This window comes from Hydra vulgaris, chromosome 14, assembly GCF_038396675.1.
Source record: "Hydra vulgaris chromosome 14, alternate assembly HydraT2T_AEP".
NCBI lineage: Eukaryota > Metazoa > Cnidaria > Hydrozoa > Anthoathecata > Hydridae > Hydra > Hydra vulgaris.
Window position 1 is genome coordinate 4,727,352 of NC_088933.1, and position 15,369 is coordinate 4,742,720.

At 26.3% G+C, this 15,369-nt stretch overlaps 1 protein-coding gene across 1 annotated transcript in view; it reads left to right on the forward strand.

The window, feature by feature from the left end:
- LOC105843667 (putative histone-lysine N-methyltransferase 1) overlaps nucleotides 1-15,169 on the forward strand; it is a 52,178-nt gene extending 37,009 nt beyond the window's left edge. Inside the window, exons 6-9 of the mRNA XM_065818511.1 lie at nucleotides 5,340-5,374; nucleotides 7,699-7,805; nucleotides 14,543-14,605; nucleotides 14,677-15,169. Of these exons, the coding sequence (XP_065674583.1) occupies nucleotides 5,340-5,374; nucleotides 7,699-7,805; nucleotides 14,543-14,605; nucleotides 14,677-14,714 (243 nt within the window). The 3' untranslated portion in view covers nucleotides 14,715-15,169. The remainder of the gene's footprint in view (nucleotides 1-5,339; nucleotides 5,375-7,698; nucleotides 7,806-14,542; nucleotides 14,606-14,676) is intronic.
- The last annotated feature ends 200 nt before the right edge of the window (nucleotides 15,170-15,369 follow it).

Here is a 15,369-nt window from a genome sequence, read left to right on the forward strand (position 1 = left end):
CCACATATAATTACTACCTTTATCCTATACCACTATTGAATTTTTATAAGATTATAGTTCAATTATTAACTGATGAACTTTAAATTTCCCTGGAGCATGTTTTTAGCCAATAGTATTACAAATATTTTTTATTTTTTTGACGTCGCCAAGTCACCTTGTTATTGTTAGCACTGCTATGTCTTCAATTAAGATTTTATATTTCTTGATAGGAATTTTGTTTTCAATTTTACATCTATCAGCTACAATAATAAGCTGTCCACTTCTTATAATAAATTTTTTATTAACTTATTGAATATGGTAAGATACTTAATTATCTTTTTATTTTTTATATCTTTATGTGTATTTACACTAAGGAGAATTTTTTTACACTATATATTACTCTTTGTTATTGTTAGATTAATTGGATATACTTTTTGTGCATGTTTGTCTCTATATCCTCATTTTTTCTAAAAATTATTGGTGTTGCCTAAATTTAAATGGGGTGTGAGTGATTGGCTTTTATGTAGTGAAGTCCGTTTTATTGCAATTATGACTGATATGATGTAGGCTATAGGCAACAATAAGGATAGTAGGGATGCATCCTTGATAAGCGATGCTAGCAATTTTTATCAGGCCCTCCAAAACATCATTGGTGAGTATGTTGTGACCCTGAGGATGGAGTTTCATCTACTTAGTTCACTACTTAATTTCAATTGGAACTTACAACACCAATATTTTTATTATCTTTCTACTTTCTCTAGTTGGTTTTTATATCTGTGTGTATATATTTATATATATATATATATATATATATATATATATATATATATATATATATATATATATATATATATATATATATATATACAACCCTCAGAATTAGGGTCGGCATTCAGCAATGCCAACCTAACTGCCGACCTAAAAATGAAAAAAAAATTGCTGAACTCCTTTCTATGTTTTATGGTCACACCTTTGTATCAAATAATTATTGCAGACCCGATGCCGACCTCAAAAAGATTGAGGTCGGCAAATTATTGCGAACCTCATTTTTCTTAATTCCGAGGGTTGTATATATATATATGAAGGGCTTATTGTGAAACAATGACAAGCCACACTTTTTTCAAAAATGAGTTATTTTCATTTTTATAATCATAAATAGTATAGGCAATTTTTATTTATTTTTTTTGTCTAATATTTAATATCATATATATATATATATATATATATATATATATATATATATATATATATATATATATATATATATATATATATAATATATATATATGTATATGTATATATTCATATATATATATATATTCATATATATATATATATATTCATATATATATATATATATATATATATATATATATATATATATATATATATATATATATATATATATTAGGGTGATGCAAAATTTGTAGGTTCAAAACTTTAGTTGTCCTCAAGCTTGCCCTTGTTCTATATGACAATAGTAGTTATTGGGCAAAATTTGAATCAAATCGGATGATATTTAGGGTTTGCCATGTTATGTCACATTTTGGTATAAGGTTACAAAAAGTAAAAAAAATATTTTTTATTTTTACATTTTTTATATTATATTACTGAATTATTTATTATCAATTTCTTATTGATAATAAATACTAAATACTATTACTAGGCAATAATAAATCAATCATCTTCATCATTCAACAGTCATCTTCATCAGGTTAGACTTTGATGCAACTGGAAATTCCTTCCGGTGAAGATCAACCAATCTAAGAAGAAACTGCTTTTGGTTTTCATCTTTCGTAACGCTTGAGTTAAAGGATGTTATAAGTGCTATGCCTCGTTCCGCGCAATCGTTGACGACTTTCATTTGACGAACCTTGTGCTTCATTTCAAGATATGTTGAATCCATATCCCACTCTGAAGATTCTTTCATTAAAAATGATTCAGCTTTTTCTTTTCCATTTTTCAAAATTAGATCGAAAAGTTCTGCGGTGTGTTGTGTGACGAAGGAAGACAATGGGCTGTGACAATCGAATGTGGCAGCATCAAGTCTTTTGAGAGATTTCTGCCTTGGCTGTTGTTTCAGGTTGTTTGCCATGTCTCTCTTGGTGTTGTTGTCGACACGGGAATCGAAGAAAGCCAATCCTATTAGATGTTCAGAAAAATACCAGATGGCGATGCAAAACTTTTGCTGCATTAATTGCAATTGTACGATTTGGATATTCTTGAATCCGTTGAAGAAGCTTGGCATCATTGAATGGTGCTCGTTCAGCTAACGGAGCTTCATTCCAAAACTGTCCGTACACAAATGCCACAAAAAGACTTATATCTGTTATTCCTTTCTTTTCCTTTGCAGTAATAACAAATTGATCCTGAAACAAATATATCTTTATACAATATATAGCTTTTGCCATCCAACGTGCATTGTGTGTTGCACCTGGAGCCTGAAACTTCACTTTGAACTCCGATGTTGTAGTTGATCCTCCAAGGAAAATAAGGCACAAATTCAAGAGTTCTAAGTAATCATCCCTGGGTTGTTGACCTTTAATTGCTTCACTATAATATACTACCATTTCTTCACGGAGTTTGAGAAAAAAATCGCAGTTGTAAAATTCTTTATTCCCTATAGTGAACACCTCCTTGTTGATTGCTGGCCATTGTTTCTGGAAACGGTTAAAAATTCCAACTTCAGGTCCTCCACTGGTTCCAAATGCAGTCGTGAAAATGGTGGAAAGCATGACTTCAAACATATGGTGCCTGCATGCTATCCATATAAGATTACGGTCAAGATTCTGCTCCATTATTGTGCAGGCACCATTGTTCAACCCAGTGTTAGATGAAGTAGTGTCAAAAACCAGTCCCCGAACAAATTCTTTCAATTTCCAGTCTTTAAGAGCCTTCATGCAAGCATCAGCCTGTTGCTCACCTGTACCTCAATCAATCTTTGGAACGCCCAGCAATTTTTCCACCCCACCACCAGTCACAAGGATGGCAATTCTATCCACTTTTTTTTGACCACCAGTGATATCAGGTAAGAGCTTTCCATCCCAATGCAGAAGAAGTGGATCATCAGGAGAGAAATCAACCTTGTCAGCTGTAGTCACCGCTTCACGAACAGATCGCCTTTTTCTGCGGATTGTGCTGTACGACAATGATAAATCTTTTACCGAGTGACCAAGAGCCTGAGACACTGTTCCAACCACGAAGAGTGCACGGCGATCAGAAATATTAACACGATCAAGAGATGATACAACATTATTTGTTAGAACTTTCATCTTCTTTTTTGTTGAACCACTTGTGCTCAGTGTGCTGGAAGCGGAAGGAGTCTGATATTCATCATCATCCGAGGAACTAGAGCTACTTTCACTCACAATGTCAACTGCTGATGAAGAAGAAATGAGTTCTGTTTTTTCCATCAGTTCCGCTTGACTTCTTTGACGCCTCAATTCCATTTTAGTTTCTCGGACTCGTTTCCGTGCCTCCCTAGCTGTTAAATTCCGATCAATTCCTGCCATACTACAACTTAATGGATCTTCTTGCTGCTGACGTAAAAATGCTTTATCTTCATCGTTTTTCATAACTTCTGATGCATTCTTGGTTGAAATATCAAAAAGTTCTTCAAGGTCAGCGTGGAAAATTCCTTCTTTCATTTGACAGCTGTCCAATTTTGATCCTCGGTGTTTTTTCAGCAGCAGATATTCGTCATAAAGTTTTTTTAACTTTCTTTCCGCATTGTCAATTCTTTGAGTTGGAATTTTTCCTCTCTCCCATATAACAAGAACTGCTTCAATTGTTGCCCGAATACTTTTTTTCACTTCTTGTTTCTCTTCTATATGATGGAAGAGCAACCTCCGAAGAACATCCCTTCTTGAAGGAAGTCTGACAAGCGACAGAGTTTGTGTAGGTTTACCAACAAGCCACACCTCAGCAGAAGATCTAGTGGTTGCCATATTATCAATTTCTAAATTATAAATAAATAAACAATGAAAAAACAAATTTGCGAAATTTGAGAAAATCACAAAATTTTACCAATGGTTAATTCATCTTATAAAACATGGCAACCCCTAAAATTGCTTCTTTTAGTCTAATTTTTGGTACACATGATCCTAGGTGATAAAGGAACACAGGCAACCTTGAGGAGAATGTTTTTTGTGACATTTTTTTTTTCTATTACAATCTGAATCACCCTAATATATATATATATATATATATATATATATATATATATATATATATATATATATATATATATATATATATATATATATATATGTATAGATATATATATATATAGATATATATATATATATATGTATAGATATATATATATATAGATATATATATATATATATATGAATATATATATACTATATAATAAATAAATATACATATTTATATATATATATATGAATATATATAGAGTATATATAGATATATATATATATATAGAGTATATATATATATAGAGTATATATATATATATATATATATATATATATATATATATATATATATATATATATATATATATATATATATATGTATATATATATTTTTTTTCTATTACAATCTGAATCACCCTAATATATATATATATATATATATATATATATATATATATATATATATATATATATATATATATGAATATATATATACTATATAATAAATAAATATACATATTTATATATATATATATGAATATATATATAGTATATATATATATATATGTATATATATATATATATATGAATATATATATATATATATATATATATATATATATATATATATATATATATATATATATATATATATATGTATGTATGTATGTATATATAACAAATATATATAAAGTTCTTCAATGAACTTGCAAGCTACAATGAAGTTGCAAGCTATGTTGAAATTTTTTTTTTTTTTTTTTACACTGGTGAAACTAAATTTAGTAGCTGCAAGAGCTTCATTACATTTATTGACTATCTAGGTAAAAAATGCAAGAGAGTGTTGCTACAATGACTGAGGTTTTAGGTTAAGGCAGCAATTATTTTTTTCATTATAATGACAGGAAAAAAAAAATTTTTCGAGCTATTAATGAGAAAGTGGAGGAAAAAAAGAAGAAGATGAAGAAAATACTAATAAAAATTAGATTATCAACTTTAATAATGTTTATATATATGTTATATATGTTAATGTAATTTATGTTAATGTAATTTCTAGAAAATAGTAATTTTTGAACTAACGTTTTATTTAATTTATGTTAATTATTTATATAATTTATTTTAAATCTTGTTTAAATTAAATTTTTTAATATAATTTGGATATGTTGTTTTTGTTTAAAGTTATTATTTTTAATTTTTATTTAGTCTGAAAAAAGCAATGAGAGACCACGCTGTCAAAGGTTTCACAATTTGTTTATTAAAATTTTTCACAATTATTTACTTATGTTTATATTTATTCATGGAATTTTACTTTTTTCTTGTAAAAAATCAAAAATGATGGACTTATACAAGCATTGTAGCCTCCCTTATCAATATGAGAACTTGCCTGAGGGTGTTGACCATCTGATAAAAATGAAATAGAATCTCTTATTCTTTATTTAAATGATGGCTAGGCTTCTGGTCCAAATATTCAACCTTTATTCTTAAACTTCTAGTTTATGGTATTCCAATACTTTCTAAAGTATTTAATCTCTCATTCGTTACTGGTATATTCCCTAATATTTTAAAAAACACCATCTGTAAAACCAATCCATAATAGAGTCAATCTTTAACTTGACTGCAATAACAATAGACCAAAATCATTATTATCAAATATCTGCAGAATTTAAAAAAATAAATGTATTCTCGTATCAACAACATTCTTTATAATTCTAAGTGTTTCTATGGTAGCCAGTTTGGATTGCATTTAAAGTATTTTACTTGGCATGCCCTTATTAGCATTTCTGAAATTTGTTTGTGGCGCAATTGGTAGTGGTTCTTTTTCTTGTTGCGTTTTTATAGCATTTCCATTTTTGTGTGTGATTTTTTATTTTTCTTTGTTTTTACTGTTAGAAACTGGGACTTGAAGCAATATTAAAGCTATTATGATTTTCTTAAAGTACAATTATAAAGAAAAATTTTTATCATATTTTAGGCTTCCTTAATGTTTAAATTTTAATCATTTAAATATTTGTTGTGTGTTAATGTCACATTAGTTTAAAAAATTTAAAATGATTTTCTAAACATCAAGAAATATTTGATGGCTGTTGTTTCTCATTAAAAATATATTAAGTATGAGTTCTAGAGATAAATTATTTGCTTAAAATACTCACAAGTAATTTATTTTCATAAAGATATTTACATGAACTCGAGAAATTTGCACCATTTGAGTGTGACCATTCATGAACTTCATTCAAACAATTGATGTGTCTCTATGATATATAGTTTCTAAAAATCTTTACTAATATGTAAAATATTATATATATATATATATATATATATATATATATATATATATATATATATATATATATATATATACATATATATATATATATATATATATATATATATATATATATATATATATATATATATATATATATATATATATATATATATATATATATATATATATATATATATATATATATATATATATAAATGCTGCTAATGCTTACATTTTCAAATTAATTTTAATTATCTTTTTGAAAATAATTTTTTCTAAAAGATAAATAAAATTGCATACAACTTTTTTTAAAAGTTTATTTATCTAATAAATTAATATTATAAAATTATACTTTACTAAGGATATATCACGTATCCCTAAGAAAGAAAAAAGTGTTTTCCTTTTTTTTAGACTATAATATTGTTTTATAAATATTTTTTTGTTATTATCTTGTTATTATGATGCTAGTATAACTATTATCATTATATATTAGTTCTTCATTTTTGTTTTTTCATTATTGCTTTTTTTAATTTTATTTTTAATTCTCACTGAGTTTTATTAATTTGTTATTGTTTTTTAGTGTCCATTGACTGGTGTTTAACTATATGAGTGACACCTAACCTTATTTATCTAAATTTATAATTTAATGTTTAAATTTCATATTTTATGGTAAATATCATATTTAATAAATTTTAAATATCATATTTAATAAATTGACCAAAAATTTGAAATTACATTTATAACATTTATTACCTTGAAGCTTAGACTTTTTAAATTTTTTATTTGTTTGATGTCTGTGGTTTCACACTTTGATTGAGCAGGTTTTTATAATAATATTATTATATATTTTATATATGAGAAGAGTTTTTAAGCAATTTTTTACAACTTAATGCAATAACTTTTTGTGCAGATTAGGATTGAGTATTTTTTTTGTAGACTTACTAGAAGGATTACCACTCAATGATTTGTAAGCTCTTCTTACCCATACCCACAAGTAAATTAATAGTTTTATATAAAGGTAAGACCAACACTCCCATAGAAATACCTACATATAAACTGTTGTTTCTATATATGGGTAAGACTGGCACCCTTATGAAAACAAAAATGAAGCTAATGTGTCAAATTATTCATATATATATATTTTTTAAATTTATATATACTATAAAATGTCTCATTAAAATTTTTATGGACTACTAAATGGTTTTTACTGGCTTTATTTTTGTTTCTCTTTTAATTATAAAGATATTTTTTAATATTTTATTTATGTTTGTTTTAAAAATAATTACATATTTATAGTTTAATTCCAACTGAAGATGAGATAGAAGGTCCCGAGGTTTATGAAGTGGTAGCAGAAGCTGCACCCCCAATTCCAATAAGGCCAAGACCTCAAATTCAGTTTGAAGGTATAAACTTTTTATAGGGGGTTTTTTCATGGATTTTCTTATAGAAGTTTAGCTTTATTTACATTATAAAGATCAAGCATTAGAAATGATAAAACAAGTTTTTTAATTTTGGTTATTTCTAGAATAGCGCAGTTGGTTTTTAAAGATAGTGACAGCGTAGCTTTTTTTAAATAATTAAAATCTAATTTGCATCATTAGATTTATTAAATTCATAAGATCTTATTAAATTCTTCCAATTAGCTTTTTCTAGTAGTAGGTAGAATCTAATATTCTAGTACTAATATAGTTATTAATTATGTTATATCTTAACTAATTAAAGGATTGTTTATAGAACAGATAGTTGAAAATCGTTGCTGTTGTAAAGAAAATTTTTAAAGCTTATTTTTTTAAGTTAAATGTTTTTAAGAATAAAATGCGCAATCAAAATCATATTCATAGTATGAAAGTATGTAATTATATATATATATATATATATATATATATATATATATATATATATATATATATATATATATATACCTTTAATAAATATATACATTTATGTATATGCATGAATATATACATTTGTGTATATTGTATATTGTCCTTGAGCTTACAACATCGCTTAAGTTGAATATTTAAATAGTATTTTTTGTTCATGAAAGAATATTTTTTGTTCATGAAAATATTTTTTTTGAAAAAAAGTATTTTCATGAACAAAAAATATTATATAAATTTTCGACTTGGGCAGTGTTGTAAGCTAAGGGGCAATATGTGTATACAAGTTCACCTTTATATAAAATGTTTCCTTCTTGCTGCTTATATTATATTTATGATCTGTACATTCTTCAGTTATAGGTATACCAATCAAAAACACATTCCAAACATTCGCTTCAAAATAATTTACATTTATTTATACAAAACATTAAGGCAATAAATTGATAACACTAACAATAAAGTTTAAATTAAAATCTCAATTAATTATTTATTATTGAATGTATAACAGTTTAAAGGGAACATCCATGATATCCACTCCATCCATGATATCCATAGTATCCATGATATCCATCAGTCTTCTCTGTTTGATTAGCCTTTTGCACTCTTGCCCACATGCCCACCAATACAACGGCTGGCGCTTTTTTAAGTGCTCGCCAAAAAATTTCAAGCGCGTTTTTAAATTGCAACAAATCTTTTTTCTTAATCAAATTCTAATTAAAGAGGTACAAAAAACAAGTAAAATCGCTCACGCCAGACAAATAATGACTGTCAGGCCAGTGCTTTTTTGTGCGCTGGCGGTAAATTTTAAACAGAGAAGACTGATCCATGATATCCATAGTATCCATGATATCTATGGTATCCATGATAGCCATATTATCCATGATATCCATGGTATCCATGGTATCCATAATATCCATGGTATCCATGATATCCATTCCTAGTTAAGATCTATTTGATTAAACAACACATTTTTTTATTGACACAAAAAAGTTTCATTTCATTTTTTTTCATCGGTTTTTTATGCTCAATATTATGGAATATGTTTATTGGTTTATACTGTTTGGTGTTCATAAAAATTAAAATGGCAAAGTTCAAACAATTTTTTGTTGTTGATATTTTGGTACCTAATATTGTTGAAGTTTTAAAAGCTTTAAAACTATATTGAAGATGTTTCCATATTGGTGAGTGTTGTCATTAGAAATTTTGTTGGTTTTATCTTTTGAGTTTTTAATATCAACACCTTTGCAGTTGCTGCATTCCAATATTTAAGTTAGACCATTTCTTTGAATGTTCAAGTTAAGTTAAGTAAGTTAGACCATTTCTTTGATTTAAATGTTTTTGTTTGCTCTGTTTTTTTACGATAACGGGTGGTCACATTGAATATGTGAAGACTTTCCATCTGCAATGTTCTAAATGTAAATCAAAAATCTAAATCTGTAATGTTTTAAAAATAATGAAATAATCAAGAAAAAAGTTTTTTTATAGAATTTCAAATTTCAGTTGTTTATTAAAAATTTAGAGAAGACTTGTGCATTTGTCAAATTTATGCAGGTCAAATCATAATCAAAACATAATATGTCACTTAAATATAGATCTGAAAAAAAATAAAATTTAGAGGTATAACAAGTTAGGTATATGTTTATGAATTGTATAAAAGTTAAAAGATAAAACTGGTTTTAGTAAATAAAATTGTTAAGCTTTCCATGATAAACCAAGCCTATATCTTTTTTTTTTTTTTCATTTAAAAATGGGTAAAATGTATTATGCTTAAACCAAACATTCAAAGCATGTTATGAATTAAAAACATGATACAATTTTGGATTCAAAATGTTTCTGGACAGTTTCAAGCAAGTCTTAAGTGTGTCTTAGTGTGTCTTAATATGTCTTACGACAGTTTCAAGTCTTCAATTACACTTTAGAATAAATTAAAAGTTTAAAAAAGATTCACAAATTATTTTTTATACTAATTTCACTATGCTGATCTGAAGTCAGTTTATATCCATCATCCACCACGTCTTTGAAAATTTGTGATTTTCTTTGAATGAGTTTTAAATCTTTATATCTTTCTATTGCAATTGACAATTGAGTAGTACTAATAGTCAAACAATTTTAACATTCGTAAAACACCAACTCTGGAGGAAGTTATATCTAAAATGGCAGATGTTGATAGACTCTCTTTTTAACCAGATAGCTAAAAGTGAATTTATACAACATAGTATGCTGACAACATAGCTGCAAGAAGATTCAAGCACAAAATCCCAGTGAATTGCGACAATTAATGATGGACTTTTAATATATTAAGAAAGAGGAACTAGTAAAAAATATTTAGAATTTAAAAAAGGAAAAGAAAAAGTTTAATGTGTAATTTTAAAGAAATGAACCAGTGTTAAAAATAAAGGATTTATGGATGTTCATTTATATTAAAGTTCTAAAGACTCGTATAATCTGGGTCTAATATATATTGAAGGTAGTTGTACAGCAGAAAAGATGCTAGAAATATTAAGAAAAAAAAAAAAAATTTTGATCTGTGCTTAGACAAAGATTTTGTAGCTGTTACCAGTGAAAGAGTCTGTTATGGGAAAATTTGAAATTAAGCACCTGCATTACTTAAATTCAATTAATTTTGGTAATGCTGTAAATTTCAATAACTAGATAAGAAATAGGGGGTACTTGCTAAAAATTCGATATTTGGTTATGTAATCGCAATGCTGTCCTTTTTGTAGAGCAAATGACCAATATATTGTGAGTTAATTTTAATTGAAAAATTGAGTGAGATTTAATGCGATTTTTATCACATAATCAAAGAAAATCGCTTATCTGCTGACTGCCGTGATTGCAATAGCGCCAGTGTTTAATACTGATGCAGTAGATGAAGTTGTTGAAGGTAAAGATTTTTCATAATATGAATCTGATTTGGAAAATGAAATATGGGAACAGGAAGAGCTGCAATTAAATACTTCAATTAAAGAAAGAATTAAAGATATACAAAAAATTGTGAAAAAAATTTAAAAAATCTTTTATAAAAATGATGTAATACAGAGAAAAGTAAGTAACTGTGTAGTGTAACTGAGAAAGAACCAACTGAATTAGCTTTACTTTTGAATTGCAAAACAAGATGGAATATAATTGAAACTATAGTAAAACAATTTTTTAAGAATTAAGGACACCATTAAAAAGTTTTTGGAACTAAACTTAAATCATCTATAAAAGGACTATGTCAATATCGCAGAAACATTAATTAATTTAGAGTTTGCTAAATTAACTGTTGAGCGTTTAAGCTGAGAAGATTTAACACTGTTTACTGCAGAAAGGGGCTTTAAAGTTTTTATTTAGTTAAGTTAAAGGAAGTTAATTCTAATTCAAGAATTTTTGCAGAAATTAAAAGTAGAAATCAATATCAGATGAGATAGTAATATTATATCTCTGTATAAATTTTTACAATATCCAAACACTGACAACAAAGATGCTCTTGCTTTTTCTTGTTTTAAATCTGATCCAAAGAATAAAATTTGTAAGACTGTGGAGACAATACTTAATAGATTTTAATCTGCTTAGAAATGGACAGTGATGGGAAAGCTTAGAAATGAAAAGAGAAGAGAAAGCTTAGAAATGAACAATGAAGAGAAAGCTTAAAAATGGACAGTAAAAAGATAGCTTAGAAATGAACAGTGAAGAGAACATCAATGATTTTGCTAACGATGAAGCTGAATTAGAATATAATAACAAAGTACAATTTATTCTCCAAAAAGAATTAAATTTACAATAGAATTTAATTATTAAAGAATTTAATGCTGTAGATAGTATTAATAAAAGTACAAGTAAAACATTAAGTTAAAAATGGAATATCTTTCAAACAACTGGTTCCAGAACAAAAAATTTAGAACTTATGCACAGTCAAAAAAAAAATTACAAATCTTAAACATTATTCTAGTGCTCATCAAATCTGTAGTCATTCTGGCTCATCTTCTCCAAAAAATATGTCGATATGATGATTAAATTAGTATCATTGATAAGCACTCTTACCACATTTCCATTTTTGTATATTTAAAACTGCTTTAACTAACGTCGTCATCATCGGTTATAATAATGTATAACAGTACAGTCATCAGTCAGATGATTCAAAAATCAATTTTGAAAAATTAGATATTTTTGGCACCCCGTAAATGTGTTCTATATAAAATAGCACTGGATTTAAAATTTTTTGAATAAAAAATATTTTTAAGAGTTGCTACCAACCGTCAAACATTAATGAGTACCTAATGTTATAGAAAAAAAAGTCTTTCAAAAGTATGTTGTATTAAGTCTTAAATAAAGCAAAATTATATTAATATTTCAAAAATAAAAATTGTTTTATGAAAAAAACATAAAGTTAAAATATTATTAAAAAATCTTATAAAAATGCTCTTTTTTCATTTTCTGTTAAAAATTGTCTTATTTATGCAACAAAAAATAAATTATTTTTTAAACCTTTATGTTATTTCACCTCATTTGAGTCCCAACAGAAAATACTTATGGAAAACTTTTATTCCCCTTTTAATGTTCTTGGGATTTATTTTTATAGTTTAATTTTTAAGGGTAGCAACCTCTAAAAATATATTTTATTATATAAAACACATAAAGAGGGCGCCAGTAGATATTTTTCAAAAGTATTGTTTTTTGAGTCACCCTAGCCATCAGCTTATAACCTTTCACTGATCAATTCAATTTACTTTTCAAATAACTTATATGAGTTTGATTTGAAAGGAAATCATCATCAGCACAATGATACAGATTCTACTTCTAATGATACAGATTCTACTTCTACTACTAATGTAAGCAGTTGTGGTAATATTTTTGTGACGTCCTTTATAATGTATTGTCTAAATATTCTTATGAACAATTTTAAACTTAGTGGAGTTCAATCTCTATTCAATCAGCACTCTATTGTTCAGCAATGTCAGCATAGTTAGTCCTATCATACAGGGCACTGTATACTTTTTTTCAAATTTTGGCTTTTACTAATTAGTCACAAAAATCTAATTTTTTTTTTTTTTCACATTTGATGTCACTTTTTTTTTTTAAATTTTTTTGTTTAAATGCTGAAATGTGCCCATCATTTGCATTCTTGCTGAAACATGTCCATCATGTTTTCATTTTGTGCAATGAAAACAGTTTCTACTGAGGTGTTGATGAATTTTAGATTTTTTACCTAAACCTTTCGAACGTCATTGTTTGTTATTAAAAGTTTTAGTCGATTTCGCTAAACATAATTATTTGTGTAATAAATCCTCATTAGGAACTTTACTAAATTGTAACAATTCACTAAATTCTCTTTCTGTCTTTCAGTCCAAACTTCAATAATTTTGATTCAATTTTTAAACACAAAATTTTATTTGTAATTATTAATTTTGATACAGGCTGTCCCAAAATATTTTAAGAAAATCTTATCATTTGAAATTTATCCTATTAGGTACTTTGATTTTTTGACTAAACCTTGCTTCTTCGTGGTTGTTTTGTCAAGAATAACTTTATTATTTTTTCAAAATGAAAACCTGTTTCAAATCCTTCTCTAAGGTAGTATGGGTGACAGTGATCAGTAATAATGAATAATTGAAAATGGAATGAAATTGTAATTGCAAATATTATAGGTCCATTTATAAATTTTAACCGTATTTGTTGTTTGGGAAGCAATAGTTCATAGTGGAGAATGTTTATATAATAGTTCATAGTGGATAATGTTTAGGTGAAATTAATAGAAACAATAGTTCATAGTGGAGAATGTTTAGGTAAAATTAATAGAAATAATAGTTCATAGTGGATAATGTTTAGGTGAAATTCATAGAAGCAATAGTTCATAATAGAGAATGTTTAGGTGAAATAAATAGAAGTAATAGTTCATAGTGGATAATTTTTAGGTGAAATTCATCGAAGCAATAGTTCATAGTGGAGAATGTTTAAGTGAAATTCATAGAAGTAATAGTTCATAGTGGAGAATGTGTAGGTGAAATTCATAGCAGCAATAGTTCATTGTGGAGAATTTTCAGGTGAAATTCATAGAAGCAATAGTTCATAGTGGAGAACGTTTAGGTGCAGAATTAGATTTATTGTCAAATTATTATAAATAACCCTCTGACCCTAATCTTAGAGTTTGCTTTGTTTTACTTGTTGTTTTCAGTGTATGCGCTTCAGAATGTAAACAAATCTACCCGTGTATTATTTAAACCTTCGTTTACTTGCGTTCATTTTACTTTGTATCATTTAATTAATTTACACTCTTTAAGGTTCGAGAAACACACAAAGGGAAGAACTGATGCGCTTAGATGCTCAAAAAGCAATTAACAATAGTATGTTGTAATGATTTTTATTTCATTCAAAGTCTTTTAACTTCTTTCTTAACAATATTTTTTTTTTTAAGACAATGATCAGGAAGATGAACTTTATCAAGAATTGTGAAATCTACTGTTAACACATTTTATTCGCTAGGTGCAAAAATATGAAAGTTTTCGTCAAAAATTAGATTAAATAATATATAGATGATATAAATTAATAATAATCACATACGTGTGCTCATAAATTATTATAATCACACATGTGTGCTCATAAATTATAATGATCACACGTGTGCTCATAAAATTTTATGTAATTAAGCTACGATTACAAAAACATTTTAAGAGTGGTCTGCAAATTTGTATGATTTTTTTTATGGCGTTATATTCTCGCCCTCATTTGTTACGCAATCGCAAACATATTGTATTTTTAAATAATTTATTATTTTTTTACTCGTTTCTATGAATAATTTTTATAAATTGCAAATAAAATATATAGTAATATTATTGTGATAATTTATACAGGTCGAATATTTGACCATAGATTGTATATGAAATGTTTTAAAATATGAAATGATTTGACGTTTTATGTATTTATCTTTGATATTTATATATATATATATATATATATATATATATATATATATATATATATATATATATATACTATATATATTGATATTTTATATATATATATATATCCTTATCTCGTAGTCGAAAGAGACTTATGGTAAAAAAAAAGTCTCTTTTTACAACATTTTAACGATTCCAACAATGAATCT